The following is a 17,500-nucleotide window of genomic DNA, read 5'->3' on the forward strand; positions in this document are numbered from 1 at the left end:
CCTGGAAAATAAAATGTATCACAGTTTCTACAAAAATATTGTGCAGCACAACTGTGTTCAACATTGATAATAATCAGAAATGTTTGTTGAGCAGTAAATCATCATATTAGAATGATTTCTGAAGATCATGTGACACTGAAGACTGGAGTAATGATGCTGAAAATACAGCTGCACATCACAGAAATAAATTACAGTTTAACACATTCACTGAGAAAACAGCTGTTAGTATTTACATTATTTTTACTGTATTTTTGATCAAATAAATGCAGCACTGGTGAGCAGAAGAGACTTCTTCGATGTCTGTCTGTGTTTTGATTTCTTTGTCTGTCTTTCGTTCACATTCTCTTCATTTGTGCTGTATAGTTTATCAGAGGTTGAATCTTGTTTAATCATTCCAGAACACTTTAGATACGCTGTTAAACTTAATTGAAATATCCTTTCTCTGTTTCTCTGTGACTCTCTCTCTCTCTCTCTCTCTCTCTCTCTCTCTCTCTGTCTGTCTCTCTGTCTTTCCACACCTTTATCACCGCACACTTTCATATTTCTCAGAGCAATTTCAGAGAAACTTTGTAAGATCCAATTATTTATTGTTTCTCTGGGTGTTTGTGTCTGTTCTGCTGTCAGGATCTGTCCGTTTCTTGCTCCTCTCATTAATTAGCGTTTGTTCTGTGCTCTCTAACGAGAGGCGAAGGTCCCGCCGCGCTCGCGTCATGTCCTTCATCGCCATGGAAACTACACATTACATACCTGCTTCAACACGCTATTTTCACACCAGAACTTACGGAGGCTTTCAGCAGTTTGCTTTTCTTTCTGTGATGCACTGCATGAACCCGCAGTCACACACACACACACACACACACACACACACACACACCTGAGGGCTGCTGCGGGACAGACAGACACAGATTGACAGATGAAGAGAGACAGGTGTATTTGTGTGTGTAATGGAAGGAGAATCGGATGATGGATGTCTCACTTTCTCTTATTCTCTTCTTAAAGTGAAGGAACAGACGCGCGCACACACACACACACACACACACACACACACACACACACACACACACACACACACACACACACACACACACACACACACACACGTACAGTATTCACCAACATTCATTCTGTAATGTTTGCATTTGTATTATTTGCGTTAAAGCAAATGTCAGTCTTTAACCTTTCTGTGAACGTGATATTTTAAAACTGTGTGATTGTGTGTGCTTTTTTGACACAGAGAGACAGATGGAGAAATGTCTCTGTGTTTCATAATCTTGGCTTTTCATCTTAACTTTCTGATGAGCTCTCTGGCTTTATTGTAATATTAGTTTGTCTTGATACGCTTGATTGATTCTGGTGTGTTTACCGTTTCTCAGAGTCTTCATCTGTCCTTCAAAAAACACTAAAGTATGTACTGTGCCGTACAGTTATTCAGGCATTGTCTTGACACAAAATAACTTTCAGTGTGTGTGTCAAGGTGATTCGTGCAGTACTTCAGTGGAGCTCTTTTATAGTGAGACACGTTATTCTACAGCAGTACAGTGCAGGATATCAGAACATGAGAGACAGAAAAGAGAGAAGCAGAGGAATAATATTTATAATATTTTCTAAATACATTCATATGTATGGTATACGTGCAATGTATGTAAGTCCGATTTATAATGTAGGCTTTATTTTAGTTTTTTTTTAAATAAGATTGCAGTGGTTTTAGTGTGATGTCAGTAGAAATACAGATGTAATTTAACAGTGTCAGTCAGGCTGTACATCAATAATATCAGTACTTTTGGATGTAGAGAAATGTCATCAGAATTCAGGTGTATTTGAAATGTGTCAGTAGTTCGACAGTAGTTTATTGTCATCTGAATCCAGGTGTTCTTTTTAAAGTGTCAGTAGTTTGGTTGTAGTTAAATGTCATTAGAAATCCAGTAGTTTGTCTGTAGTTTAATGTCATCAGAATCCAGGTGTAGTTTAAAAGTGTCAGTAGTTTGACTGTAGTTTAATGTCATCAGAAGTCCAGGTGTATTTGAAATGTGTCAGTAGTCTGTCTGTAGTTTATGTCATCAGAATCCAGGTGTACTTTAAAATGTGTCAGTAGTCCGACTGTAGTTTAATGTCATCAGAATCCAGGTGTACTTTAAAAGTGTCAGTAGTTGGACTGTAGTTTAATGTCATTAGAAATCCAGGTGTACTTTAAAAGTGTCAGTAGTTTGACTGTAGTTTAATGTCATCTGAATCCAGGTGTACTTTAAAAGTGTCAGTAGTTTGGTTGTAGTTTAATGTCATCTGAATCCAGGTGTACTTGTAGTTTAATGTCATTAGAAATCCAGTAGTTTGTCTGTAGTTTAATGTCATCAGAATCCAGGTGTACTTTAAAAGTGTCAGTAGTTTGGTTGTAGTTTAGTGTCATTAGAAATCCAGTAGTTTGTCTGTAGTTTAATGTCATCAGAATCCAGGTGTAGTTTAAAAGTGTCAGTAGTTTGACTGTAGTTTAATGTCATCAGAATCCAGGTGTAGTTTAAAAGTGTCAGTAGTTTGACTGTAGTTTAATGTCATCAGAATCCAGGTGTATTTAAAATGTGTCAGTAGTCCGACTGTAGTTTATGTCATCAGAATCCAGGTGTACTTTAAAATGTGTCAGTAGTCAGGCTGTAGTTTAATGTCATCAGAATCCAGGTGTACTTTAAAAGTGTCAGTAGTTTGACTGTAGTTTAATGTCATCTGAATCCATGTGTACTTTAAAAGTTTCAGTAGTTTGGTTGTAGTTTAATGTCATCAGAATCCAGGTGTACTTTAAAAGTGTCAGTAGTTTGACTGTAGTTTAATGTCATCTGAATCCAGGTGTACTTTAAAAGTGTCAGTAGTTTGGTTGTAGTTTAATGTCATTAGAAATCCAGGTGTACTTTAAAAGTGTCAGTAGTTTGACTGTAGTTTAATGTCATCTGAATCCAGGTGTACTTTAAAAGTGTCAGTAGTTTGGTTGTAGTTTAATGTCATCTGAATCCAGGTGTACTTTAAAAGTGTCATTAGTTTGGTTGTAGTTTAGTGTCATTAGAAATCCAGTAGTTTGTCTGTAGTTTAATGTCATCAGAATCCAGGTGTACTTTAAAAGTGTCAGTAGTTTGGTTGTAGTTTAGTGTCATTAGAAATCCAGTAGTTCGACTGTAGTTTAATGTCATCAGAAGTCAAGGTGTACTTTATTGCTTTCAGTAGTCAGGCTGTAGTTCAATGTGTCAGTAGTTGGGCTGTAAATGATTGATGTCAGTGGTTTGTAGTTTAATGTCATCAGAAGTCCAGACATATGGGCTGTAGTTCAACGTGTCAGTAGTCAGGCTGTATGGTGAATGGCATCAGTATTTTGACTGTAGTATAATGCCATCATAAGTCCAGGTGAACTTTAGCAGCATCAGTATTCAAGCTGTAGTTTAACATGCCAGTAGTCATGCTGTACGTGAATAATTTCATTAGTTTGGCTGTAGTTTAATTTTCATCAGGCGTCAAGGTATACTTTATCTCTATTGGTAGTCAGGCTGTTGTTTAATGTGTCAGTAGTTGGGCTGTAGGTGACTGATGTCAGTGGTTTGTCGGTAGTGTAATCTCATCATTTTTCCAGGTGTACTTTACCGCGTCGGTAGTCGGGCTGTAATTGAACGTGTCAGTATTTGGAATGTGCCTGATTGGTGTCAGTAGTGCGTCTGTAGTTTGGTCTGGCTGTATTCTACAGTGCATGTGTCTCCAGTGTTTCTATGGCGACTGGGGAGGCAGCGCTGTTGGAATAACAACCAGAACCTCTGAACATCGACCAGCTGCAGCGAACAACCACCAAATTCCATCACGAGTCAAACTACACTGCTAGAACAGAAGAAAGCAATACAGTTAGTGAAGCTGATGTATAAAATCACATTTATATGTGACCTTGGAGCACAAAACCAGTCATGAGTAGCATGGGTATATTTGTAGCAATAGCCAACAATACACTGTATCGGGCAAAATTATCCATTTTTCTTTTTTGCCAAAAATCATTAGGAAATTAAATAAATATTTCAAAACTTAATTTTTGATTAGTAATATGCATTGCTAGTGACTTCATTTGGACAACTTTAAAGATGATTTTCTCAGTAGTTAGATTTTTTTGCACCCTCAGATTCCAGATTTTCAAGCCAAATATTGTCCTGTCTTAACCATACATCAATGGAAAGATTATTAATTCAGCTTTCAGATTATGTAAAAAATGGACCCTTATGGCTGGTTTTGTGGTCCTGGGTCACATATGTATATTACTCATTTATATTACTATATTGTACATGTCTTTGCTTTTTAACACTTTATAGCAGTGCACATCATGGGTCTGGAACTGAAACTCTTGCCATGCAAAATCAAGATTTGAGTATGTACCATACATATAAACGGGGCTTGTTTGCTGTGCTGTGTGTGTGTGTTATTCTCATCTGTATGTGTGGGTTGTGTAGGCACAAAAAACTGTGATTAGCACGCTCTCTCTCTCTGTCTATCTCTCTCATTCACTCTGTTCGTTAGGGTATAAAAATACATGCTGTTGTCAGGTGTTTTATGAGAAATGTTGCACATGATTGGAGCAGCTGTACGCTACAGATTATAGATGTGAAATATGATTCTGATGAAAAGCGCTTTATGTTTTCTCTGAGCAATTACACACAAGCACATTTCCTTGTTTCTCATCATTATATCCGGTCATTTTACAGGATAAAGGGAAAATACAGACTCCTGAGACTGTGTGTGTGTGTGTGTGTCACAGGTGCATGCATGAGTGTGATGTGATTGTGTGTGTGTTTGTTTGGTCTTTCCTTTGACATTTCTGTAATGTAAATGAGTTAGAAAGGTTAATCAACTCAGCTGGACTTAATAATGGACCTCCAGTATTGAACACACACACACTCACACAAACAGTGTGAAAAATGTTTGTTTTTGTGGTGTGTGGGGACATACAATAGGCGTTATGGTTTTTATACTGTATGAACTGTATATTCTATCGCCCTACACCAACCCTACACCTAACCCTACCCCTTACAGGAAACTTTGTGCATTTTTACTTTCTCAAAAAAACTAATACTGTATGGTTTATAAGCATTTTGAAAAATGGGGACATGGGTTATGTCTTCATAAGTCACCCTCTCCTTGTAATACCTGTGTCATACCCATGTCATTATACAAAGTTGTGTCCTGATATGTCACAAAAAACACACACACACACACACACACACACACACACACACACACACACACACACACACACACACACACACACAAAGACGAACGTCTATCCTCATATGTGCACTTTAGCTTATTTACACTCCTGCGTTACCCATCAAGAGTAAGACAAATGTTAACCAGCTTTGCAGGTTTTCATCATCTCAGCGGCCATAATCGTCCTCTTATTGCTTTATTTGCCTGTGTCTTTATGATTCCCTCTTCAACCCTTTCATCTCGTCGTCCTTTTCATCCTTTATTCCTCTTCTCTCCAGACCGGACTCCCCCTCACTCTCTCCTCCTGTCACAAACACCGTTAATCTGCCTCTTATGAGGGATTTTCCGCAGCAGGGAATCTGGCAACCCCATGCCCCGTAATTTTGAGCGCCGCGCTACTGCTTTTCTGAGATCAGCTTTGTTTTCTGACCTGCTTCAGATAAATGGCCACTTGAGTCCTGCGGATCTGATTTATTCAAATTTTTTATTTTATTTTTTTTTTTTTTTACAGTTTGCTGAAATTTTGCTGTTAAAACCAGAACAATTAGAATATAGTGGAGATGAAAATGCCTGACCAAACGGTGTTTGAGTTACCGTGTCAAGGGGATGATTGAGATGCCATTAAACCAGATGTGTCATTATAAGGGTTATTATAGTTAGCTATTACTAAACCATAAAGCAACATGTTTATTGCTTGAAATTAACGTAATATGAAATCAATCAAATGTATAAAAAACTTGAACTGATTTTATTTCAGCTAGTCACCAATGATACATTGCTAATTTTTATTTAGTTTAACTTCATATACTAAAAGGTTAATATTTTATTTTATTTCAGCTAGTTGCTAAAGAAACATTTTCATCTTCATTTAGTTTTTATTTGTTTTTATATATATGTATATATATATATAAGAATATATAAGTTGCTAAAAGGAAAATGGTAAATATAAAAGTAGAACCTTAACCCTAACTACTTCAAAATATTTCAGTAGTTTAACTAATTGTAACTAACTTGATTGGTAAGATGCTCTTCAAACTGTTGCTCCTTCATTTTTTTGTATATTCATTTAATTTTTAATATTTATTTATGCATTTGATTTATAATTAGTGGTGCTGTCAATTTGATTACAAAAATATAAGTAATTAATCACACATTTTTTTCCTGAAAATAATCTAGAATAATTGTGATTAATCCCACCTAACATTAAAGTTTTTAAATATACTTTTATAATGCAATAATTTCTCATTCAGTCTTAAAGTTAATGTAGAAACCACATAAAGACTGTATTTTTTAATATTTGTTTAATGGCATATTTTTATGACTGAAGGCCAGTCTCACTGATACCAATACTACTTATGTTTCTAGGAAATTGTTCTTTCTTCCCCTTATATATAGCCATTTACTATAGCCATCCAACATTACAGTATAATTGAGAGCTATCAATTTTAACATTTATTAGACTTTAAAAAAGAACATATTTTAATTTAAGTGAAATGACTTACTTAAAGTGAACTTAGTCTTCATATACTGTAAAACAATAATAAGAAATGGGATATTTGCTGTGCGCTTCAGCAAGTAGGAAATATACAGAAATTGAATAAAGTTATCAAACACTAAATTCTAAATTAAATAGATTAATCCTTAAAGCTGCAGAAGTCATTGATTTCCTTGTTTTCTTTTGTTCTTTGATGAACAGACATCACACAGCTGGTTATTAGGTTGTTTTGGCTGCTATTATTTTAAGAGCTGCCGCTGCTGAGCAAGTATACATATATATTTAGATGTAATAGTATAATAAATATTTATTTAAAATATTTAATATTATATGTTTGATTATACAATTAGCTTATGTATATAGTATAATAATATATTGTTACATTTTGTTTGTGCATTGTTAGGTTTAATCTTATACTGTTTATTTAACATTTGAAATTAAAATATGATAAGTAGACTATGTATGTATAATAATTGTATAATCTGATAAACACAATTCATTTGGAATTGAATGATAACGTTTGTTTTCAGCCTGATGACAGACGCAGAAACAGGAGGGTGTTTATGGGACCCTCAGGCTTTCAGTATCTTATGAGTCTCATATTAAATTTAAAGCGTGAATCATGTTTTAATAATGTCTGGTTGACAAAGTGCTCGCTGAGAAATTGAGAGCTGAACATGAGACCAGCAAAGCAGACAGAACGAGAGATCTGAGCTTCAGAAATATAAAGTGAAAACCTTCCAGCAAACTTGCTGATCTCAGAGAATGACATTAAATCCTGACGGTGACCTTCATCTGATTTACCGCTCGTGATCATTTATCGTCCGTGAGTCACAGCACGTTTAATGTGCTGAAATTGATCAGACCAATCAGACGAGCTTGAATCGTTTCACAGCTCATCAGAATCTACACAAGCGTCTCGTCTCTCTCTAGAAAATTCTCTTTCTGTTTTAAAGTTCATTTGTAATGTTTGAACAGTAACTCATCACATGTTCTGTTATTCAGGCAGAATATTCGCAGTTTGATGCATGAGTGTAATATATATGCTAATTTAATGTACATACACTTTATCACATATGTGGAAATTGGAATTCAGCTTTATAAATTAATAATTCTCATTATGCATGCATGACATTTCAAACAGATGTAGTAACAGTTTGAGCATTTTTTATTCCTTTTTCTTTTTTCTTTTTAAATTACATTATAAAATGATTAATTTACTGTTTATAGGATTAAGCATATAGCATCCAGGACTATCTACTATTTTTATTTATGACAAAGCATTTAAAATTTGGTTTTTAGTTGAAACTATGAATAATATATGAAGTATTAGAATATATTGGTTATTCATATGAATATACCACTATGTATAAAGTGTATTATAAGGCATTTCAGTACTTTAAAAATGCATTGTATTTGCATATTTCTAGTAAAGTGTTGGATTTCATTCTTTTTGGTTTTTTGTTTATTTCTTGTTTTTTTTTTAGGCGGCGGTTTTTGTGGAGCTGTGGTGTTTTTATGTTAAAGGTCTCAATATGCCCCTGATTTTATGCGTTTGCTTAATTTGAAAAGCTAAAATAAGACAACTTGACCTCGGACCCAGAGGACTTGTGGGTAATAAAGCTTTTAGACCGCACACTGAGATCAGTGTCGTCTTAAACTCCCATCATGCTCTGCTGCCGGGCGTCTGCGGCAGAGAGATTTATCCCGCATCTAGAAGAAAGGAACGTTATTTAGAGTGTCAGACACTGGATTAAAAAGATTAGAGGGATTTTATTTGAGAGAATACTGAAATACAAACACACATATACCTTTAGTAAACATTCTTCACCTTTAGGAAACACACTCAAGGCAAAACACAACGGGGGGAAAAACTTACAGATATCACCGTACTTCTCCAGCTAATTGATTACATTAAGAACTGTAAACTTTTTTTTTTTTGTATTACAAGTTTATGGAAATATTATGGTATGATTACATTATGTAAATAAATCAGTTTCAAATTAAATTTACACTAATTTGCATAAATTATCAGAGAATAAATCTGAAGGTTGGATAAAGCCAGGTTTAAAATTCTTGTTTGATTTTGTTGACATATTAGAGTTAAAGGTTTTTACTGTAGGGATTTTGGAATTCTCTTTTTATTACTCCATGAATCAAAAAATACTGTCAACAGATGAAAAAAGTCTTTTTTTTTAGGAATAAAATGTCATATAAATCAGTGTGAATGATATATGAAGAAACCCTTCTATAAATACCTTCAGAATATACAGAGGAATAAAATGCTAAGTTTTGGTGTATGTCAGTGCTGCTGAAGTGGAGAAAAAAAACTCACAGCCTTTAAATATATGCAGTTTCGCCATTTTTTAGGAATAAAATGTTGTATAGATCAATGTGAATGATATATGAACAAACCCTTCTGTAAATACCTTCAGAATATAGAGAGGAATACAACTCTAAGTTTTGGTGTTTGTAAGTGCTGCAGAAATGGAGAAAAAACTTTTAAAGAAATGTATTGTAATTGAAATCTGAAGGCGCAAATAGAGAAAGTGTAATAAAATAATTAATAATTTTGGATGTATTGGATTGTATTTGGATTTCTTTCCAGAAAGAACAAAATGCATGAAAAAGAACTATGTTTTTGCCTGTGGCGTCTTTTCTCAAGTACATGAACACAAGTGCTTACAGCTACACAGGCTTGATTTCACGACCCATTGCGTTACTTAATGTGTCAGCGTGCAAACTTATAATGCAACGCAAATGCATGTTGCCTTCTCAGCATTGCTGCAAGGCTCCCTACAGCAGCTTAAGCATAAACAGCCTTCATGTGCGGTTAATTTCCCCTTTCAGATCAAAAACTTTCATAGCAGAGAAGCAGTTTGAAGAAAATTTTGCTGCGTTAGTAAGTTTAAATCAGTCAAACTATCATCTGACTGACTAATAATAACTGGTTTAATGACAGACATTTGAAGGAAACTTTAACACCCTCTTGAGTACTGAGGATTTTTACCATCACAGTAACACAAAAACACATGTTTAGTATGATAGCATTTTGGTCAAGCATGTGTGGATTTGTGTAGAGTGGTCAAGCACACATAGGTCTCTGATTATGTAACCCTTGGTCCTCTGTGTGCGTGTCCTGGTTTGCCGTCAGAGAGTAAGAGGTAAAGGTAAAGATAGAGGGATGTTAACATGTCACAGGGGCTGATGGGGTTTGATGATAAAAGTCTCTCGGAGGCTCTTGACATTTGTGACACAGAACGAGCGGATGGACGGATATCAGAGGCAGACATCCCGTATGATGCCCTGAAGGAAAGATCTTATGCTGGGATGAATGAGTCTGTCTGAGAGAGAACGAGAGCAGAGCAGAGAAACATTTCGAGAGTTCATTTGTGAAGAAAAAAGGTGATTAAAAATGCGGCGATTAGTCACAGCAGAAAAACCTCAAATGCTCACCGTCATCTATATATTCAAATATTTCAGCATTTGATTTGAGGCAGTTGGTATTTTATGCATCGTTTAGGTAAACTACGTAAATCAGTCTCTCTCTCTCTCTCTCTCTCTCTCTCTCTCTCTCTTTGTGTACGGTATGTGTGTGTGTGTTAATCACTTCTGTAATCACTGATCAGTGTGTGTTGGTGTTTGAAGGATGCTCGTGATCAGAGTACCAAACACACACACACACACACACACATTCTCACAGCACAGGTGAACTTCAATTACACCTTTAATCCAACATCAGTGTGTGTGAATCTCTCCTCTGTCTGTATAGTATTGATCACAGTGTCATTTAAGTCATATTTATATATACTATTATTATAGGATGTATTCATATATTGAATTTGCTTTTATTTTGTATTTTCAGTTTTCATTTTAGTTAGATTTTTAGTTATTTATTCTATTTAGCTTTTTTTTATTTTAGTATTAAGTTTTTACATTTTTTCTTATTTTTTTATGATTTTATTTTTTGATTATTGTAATTTTTATTTCAGCTTTAATAATTTTTATACTTCAGATTATTTATTTTAGTGATTCAAATCAATTACTATTTCTTAGTTGCTGACAAGTAGCTGTTTGCATTAAGTATATATATATATATATATATTACATAAACGCAAACTATTATTAATAATTTTGGTTTCTGTTAACAGTAACAGTACTGATTGACCATTAAACGTAATCTAAATTTAAACCCTCAATCTATTAGATCTGTCAAATCTTTACACATGTTCAAAGCTGTGTTAAAACAACATCTTTTAAATTCAAATGGAGAGCACTTTTAAATGGATTAATGTTTATGGATGTCTATGTGAGGTGGATATGTCTATCTCTGTCATTTTCTTGTTATTTTTTTTGTTTAGCTTGTGACTGTAAAGCACTTTGGGCAACGTGAGTTGTATTAAACTGTGCTATATAAATAAACAAACAAACAAATAAACAAGCATAAATAAAATAATGAAATACATACACATAATATATATAGTTTTTTTTTGTTTGTTTTTTGTTTTTTTTTTTTGTCATTTTGTTAGTTATTTTTGTTTTTTTTGTGTTTTTTATTTGGTTTTGTTTTGTGTTGTTGATGTTTTAACTTTAACCTTTAATCATTTGTGAGTCCAATAATAATAATAATAATAATAATAATTATATATATATGAACCAGACATTCAGTGAACTTCATGAGAAAGACAAAACTAGTTGACCAGTCATCTGTATAGCAGGCGACATATGAACACAAGTGTGAACTGGCTTGTGTGTGTGTGTGTGTGTGTGTGTGTGTTTTACAAAGCTCTGTGCCATTCCCTCTTCAGAAAATTGAAAGTGGGATCAGCGCTGCGGGATTGATCCCTGCTGCTTCCGTCAATGATGATCCAACAAGAGAGAGAAACTGCAGGAAACCGTCTCTGCTTCAACTCGCCTTTCCACTCGAGTGTGTGTGTGTGTGTGTGTGTGTGTGTGTGTTGAGAGGGATTTGGAGCATTTGAGAGAGGAAGAGGAGGATGAGGAAGAGGACGAGTGGCAGAATGAACCACCTGCATCTGAAAATCTCTCTCCTTCTTTTCCCATCCTTCTGAACATTTTTGTCCAATTAATTGAGATTTTTGATTTTGAGTTCAAACCCATTTACTTTTTTTGGAATGTTGTGAACATAATTGGCGATAATTATTTGTAATTATCTATAAAAACCGGCTGTAGTAAAGCCAACACACACACACACACACGCAGAATACTGACTGGTTAATTGGTTGAGTGCAGTTTTCCTTTCATCAGTTCAGAGATGGAGAGATCAGTTTAAAGAGGCCATCCATCCATCATGAATCTGCTTTAAAACTGATGTTTAACTATAAGCCAGTGTGATGTTAGTATCATAGTTTTTATTCTAAATTCAATTTTATTTTTACATTTTCTGTTTTCATTTTACCTTAGTTAAAGTTTTCATAAATGCTTTTTATTTTTAGGTGTCTATATAGTTTCTATTTTTATTTATTAATTTTAGTTATTTTTAGTCATAGCATTAGGCTTATTCAGTATGTCTATTTAATATGTATTGTATTCAATTTTAGTTATTTTAATACTTAGTTTAACTATTTTAGTTATTTATTTTATTTCAGGTTACAAAAATGTTGTTTGTTAATGGTTTTAGTTTTTGTTAACGATGATAAACCTGCTGCAAAAATCTCCTTATAATTTAAACGAGTTATTAACTACTCTAAAAGCTTTTAATACAAAAGCAGCTAACGATTCTAATCTGAATCTAAATAAACATCCTAATCTGTCTTTGCACGTCTACTTTTATAATTTCCTGACACTAAACATAAAGACCCCAATTCAAGTGACATTTGTATGAGTTTTTTAAAGCCATTTTTTAACATTTTCATTTTGATTTTAATAATTTTCATAGCATGGTTAACTTTAGTACATTAGTTTGCAGCATTGAATCCACTGATGCGTTTAATGCTTATTCGCTAAAAGCGTTTCTTTCTCTGTGTCTCACTCTCATCGAGATGTGGTTAAGGGGACGTGCTAATGATCCGTGCATATGAGGTCAGCGTGCTGGAGGTCAAAGGTCAAACAGTTTCAAAGAGAGATGAGTGATCATCCATGTGCCAGAGACTTCAAAGACAGAAAACACGAGACGATAAAATTCATTTCCTTAATGGTGTGACATTTGCAGTGGCTCAGGGTTAAACTCATCATAGTTGTATTTCCAGAGGATTCATTAACCTTTGACCCTTCGCATGGTGCGCTGACAATATAAATGATTTATTTGTTTATTTATCTGAGTGTCTGTGTTTTTATTTTCCCAGGATGCATTGCTGCAGTTGGCCTCCGTTGTTGATGTCAGCAGCCTTCAGACGACCTTCAAAGATGTGCTCAGAGTTGTCCTGCCAAACGTGGTATGAAACACACACACACACACACACACACACACACACTGCACTAGCTTTCAAAAGTTCGGGGTCAATACGATTTTTTTAGATGTTTTAGGCAAAGCTGCATTTATTTGATCAGAAATACAGTAAAAATTGTGAGATATTATTACAATTTAAAACAGCTGTTTTCTGTGTGAATCTCTGTTAAACTGTAATTTATTTCTGTGATGCGCAGCTGTATTTTCAGCATCATTACTCCAGTCTTCAGTGTCACATGATCTTCAGAAATCATTCTATATATGATGATTTGCTGCTCAAGAAACATTTCTGATTATTATCAATGTTGAACACAGTTGTGCTGCACAATATTTTTGTGGAAACTGTGATACATTTTATTTTTCAGGATTCACAGATGAACAAAAAGTTCTAAAGAACAGCTTTTATTTGAAATAGAAATCTTTTGTAACATTATAAATGTCTTTACTGTCACTTTTGATCAATTTAATGAATCTAGGATAAATAAAAGTATTAATTTCATTCACAAAAATAATTAATTAATTAATTAATTAAATAAATAACATCTCATTTACCCCAAAGTTTTAAATGGTAGGCTATGTTATGAAAACTTGTTTCAGCTATTGGATAAAAATATACATTAATAAATAAAAGAAAATAACATAAAAATTTTTTTTGTAATTCAGACATTTTAAACTTAAAAAAAATATATACATAATTGTTAGATTAAAAAGTTGCATTTACCTTTTTTATTTTATTTTATTGTTTATTTTGAATCAGAAAAAAAACAGAATTGATAAAAGAGATGTCAACTCAGGATTGCAAGGAAAAAGTCCAAACTCAAATTATTTTATTTTTTACTATTATTTATTTTTTATTCTGTCGTGGAATAAAATTCCACAGTATGTCCAATTTTAAAATATGTACATTTCAGATTAAAAGACTGAATGACTCTCTATACAGTATGTTACTGCTATTATTGCTATTCATCATGAAAACAACTCAATATACAAACTCTTCACAGCTTTTTAGTCAAATATTTATTACATTAGTATTGGAATACAAGATGCTGTGGAGGATGAACTCGACCTTCAGTCTCCAAAACAAACACGGAGTCTCCTCAGATTTTTTCTGCTGATTGATTTGATATCTAGTTTTTCTCAAAGATGTAATACAGTGTTTGCAGTTTTCAAAAAGCATGTTTTCTGTGTTCAACACACCCTTTGCTCATCCACAAAACCCCTCAGACGTGAGCAGCGTCTCCCTCCAGGTCAATGAAACGCTTTCCAGGCGAGGTTTTCCCTCTGTGTTCAATAACAGATAGAGTTTGTGCATCTATGCGCTGGAATACGAACCCACGGGAAGCACATGATGGTTTGATTTCACAGTGGAGAAATCATTCATTGCCGTCTGATCACATTCAGATGTACGGTGTACGGTGGGTCAAATCTCATTCGGATGCACCCGGAGAATTGGCTGCTCCAGACTTCATCAGCATTCTGAGTGTCTTTTCAGAGAGAAAATAGATTTTCCTGGAGGGTTTATTGATGTTACATTTGCTGGAGTCTCAGGAGTTTTTTGAGTGCTGAACACACACACACACACACACACACACACACACTGATGCAGTCATATCTGAGTGCTGTTTCTTTTATTGATTATTTTTCCAACACAATCAAGGATGCCTACAGGAACAGGAGCTAACAGCATCTCACACACTTCCAGTTCTATTTCATATTTATTGCTGTATTTATGAAATATTTCATGTTTAATTTAAGCATATTTTCATGTAGTTAATGGGCTTTAATATTCATCAATAAATTAAGATGCATCAGTATAATGTGGCACGAGCGTCGGAGCACGTTAATAGCTTTAGCGGCTCTTTCTGTTTACCCGCGGTCGTCACATGTTCTGAATTATCTCCATTTATTTCTGCCCATTTGTGATCCTTTTGCAAAAATAGCTTTCTGGCAAACGACTGCTCCGAGTTTATATATCATGCAAACAAGCTTTCTCCCAAACAGTTTCAAGAGGAAAATTGTTTAAAATATAAAATAGATTTACATTTCAGTTCTTTGTTGATTTTCTCCACTGCAGCAAATCTGATTGACACATTCAAGCGTGGCATATTAAAGCAATAATTCAGCATAGCTGATGAAAATGTGCTCCCCCTCAGGTCATCTGAGATCAGGATGAGTTTGTTTCTTCATCAGATTTGGAGAAATGTAGCATTGCATCACTTGCTCTGCAGTGAATGGGTGCCGTCAGAATGAGAGTTCAAACAGCTGATAAAAACATCACAATAATCCACAAGTAATCCACAGCACTCCAGTCCATCAGTGAACATCTGAAGAAGACAGAAGATGAAACACATCCAGCATTAAGATGTTTTTAACTCAAATACATAGAGTCTATAATCCATAATAACACTTCCTCCAGTGAAAAACTAAATTAAGTGCATTTTGCTTAAAGTAAGTAAAATGATCTGTCAGTGGGGTAATTAAAATACTCTTGTTTTAAGAATATTTTACTTACCCCACTGACAGATAATTTTACTTGTTTTAATCAAAATGCACTTAATTTAGTTTTTCCTCCTGGAAACAAGACTCAGTATCTCACGTCAATTTGCTTATGTAAGAAATGCATCTTAATTTAAGAATTTTGTAGATATTTTGACTAGAAACAAGAAAAACAGACAAGCTTTGTTTTTGCAGTGTCAGTATTTACTTCCTGAAAATGATTGATTAATAATAGTTTAATTAAAAATAGACGATTTTGATTGTCGTATAATTGGCTTTGCCACACATTAAGTTTTCGCTGGTGTTTTGCAGGAGTGTGTGTTCGTGTACCTGTTGGAGGCGGAGTCTCGGCTGCGATGTGAGGATCCGCCCCATGAGGTGCCGCCAGAGGGCAAGCTCAGGTAAGGGGCGGGGCTTATGCTAATCAACTGTGGGCGGATGTCATAATAATAAAAGCACTGTGTTTTTGAAGGAATACTATGTTTACGTAACCATCAGTAATCTAATTCTGAATAAGACAATATTATGATTAAGGTGTTTACATGAGCTGCTTTTAGAATATTCCTTTCATGTTCCTGCTTTACATTATAGTGCATAGATAGTGGCATCATAACGAAGACGAACTGTATGTTTATACGTGAAATTCTAGAGGGGACGTCAGATGGCGTTGCTTGGGGAAGTAATGACGTGTGTCATTAATTATACAGTTTTGGGTGTTTAATTTTTAATTTTACGAAAGCTTCAAGTGCAGTTAATTATTTGTCATGCTATATGTGCAAATAGACAACGGTGTTGTTGAAGCCATGCTCTTTTTTTTTGCCTTCAAACGGTTGTATCCTATTGCAAAACTCTTAAAAATAAAGGTGTTTAAAAGGTTCTTCACAGTGATGCCACAGAAGAACAATTTTTGGTTCCTCAAGGAACCATTCAGTCAAAGAACCACCTCTTTCTTACCTTTTTATAATCTGAAGAAGCTTCTTTTGCCACAAAAACACCTTTTGTAAAACGGAAAAGTTCTTCAGATGTTAAAGGTTCGTTCTAAACACCATTTAGACAAAAAGGGTTCTTCCATGGCATTTTGAAGCACCTTTATTTTCAAGAGTGTACAGTAGTTGTGGTTTTCTGCGTGAGTTAGTAGATGTTTTATATCAGATGCACTGTTGATGCTGTGGATGTCGTTTTGTGTCCGTCTCTGTCGCTGTCATCGGTTTCGCTCTCGACCCTGATGAACCGACTGATTCCTGTGCTGTGAGAAATGTCAGAATCGAGCGCTTTCCTTTTCTCTCTTCTCTCTGCACAACGGCACACGTTGATCACATCCGACCTCTGCTCCTGTATCTCTCAGTATATCACACGATTGTGGGTTTCTATCATAAAAACGTTCAGGATCGACAAGAATCGAAGCCGTTCCTTCAGTGTAAGTGTGTTTACTTTGTGTTCACTTTAACGGCGTGTCTAAAAACCAGCGTATCATTATCTTTCATCCTGACCTCACATTTTCATTCCGCTAATGGCTCTGATGTCAAGCTGTCAATCAAATCCACAGCACCCGCCTCCCTCTGAAGTGAGCCCCGCCCACTCCTCCCCCTCTTTTATTAATTGGCCGCTTGCAGTGATTGACAGTTTTATTTCAGCAGATATAACTTATTTTTTTTATCTACTAGTGGGTGCAGGACACTATAGTTAATTTATGTAAGTGAGGATAGCAAAAGAAAGTAAACTGTGACATATTATATCCTAAAAATTCTTCATACAGTGGACTACCAGTAAAACTGATAAAAATTGAGACCATATTTTTAATTACATAGCTTTTTATCAAAGTTATTTGACATTATCAAGATGAATTTGTTCTGACAGTTTAACTCTGAGCTCTTCTCATATTT

At 34.7% G+C, this 17,500-nt stretch overlaps 1 protein-coding gene across 1 annotated transcript in view; it reads left to right on the top strand.

Annotated features, from left to right (window-relative positions):
* Positions 1 to 17,500, top strand: part of LOC109086080 (cGMP-dependent 3',5'-cyclic phosphodiesterase) — a 150,364-nt gene that overhangs the window by 87,005 nt on the left and 45,859 nt on the right. Inside the window, 2 exon segments of the mRNA XM_042740014.1 lie at positions 13,018 to 13,107; positions 15,930 to 16,018. Of these exon segments, the coding sequence (XP_042595948.1) occupies positions 13,018 to 13,107; positions 15,930 to 16,018 (179 nt within the window).

Source organism: Cyprinus carpio, chromosome B15 (genome assembly GCF_018340385.1).
Source record: "Cyprinus carpio isolate SPL01 chromosome B15, ASM1834038v1, whole genome shotgun sequence".
Lineage (NCBI taxonomy): Eukaryota > Metazoa > Chordata > Actinopteri > Cypriniformes > Cyprinidae > Cyprinus > Cyprinus carpio.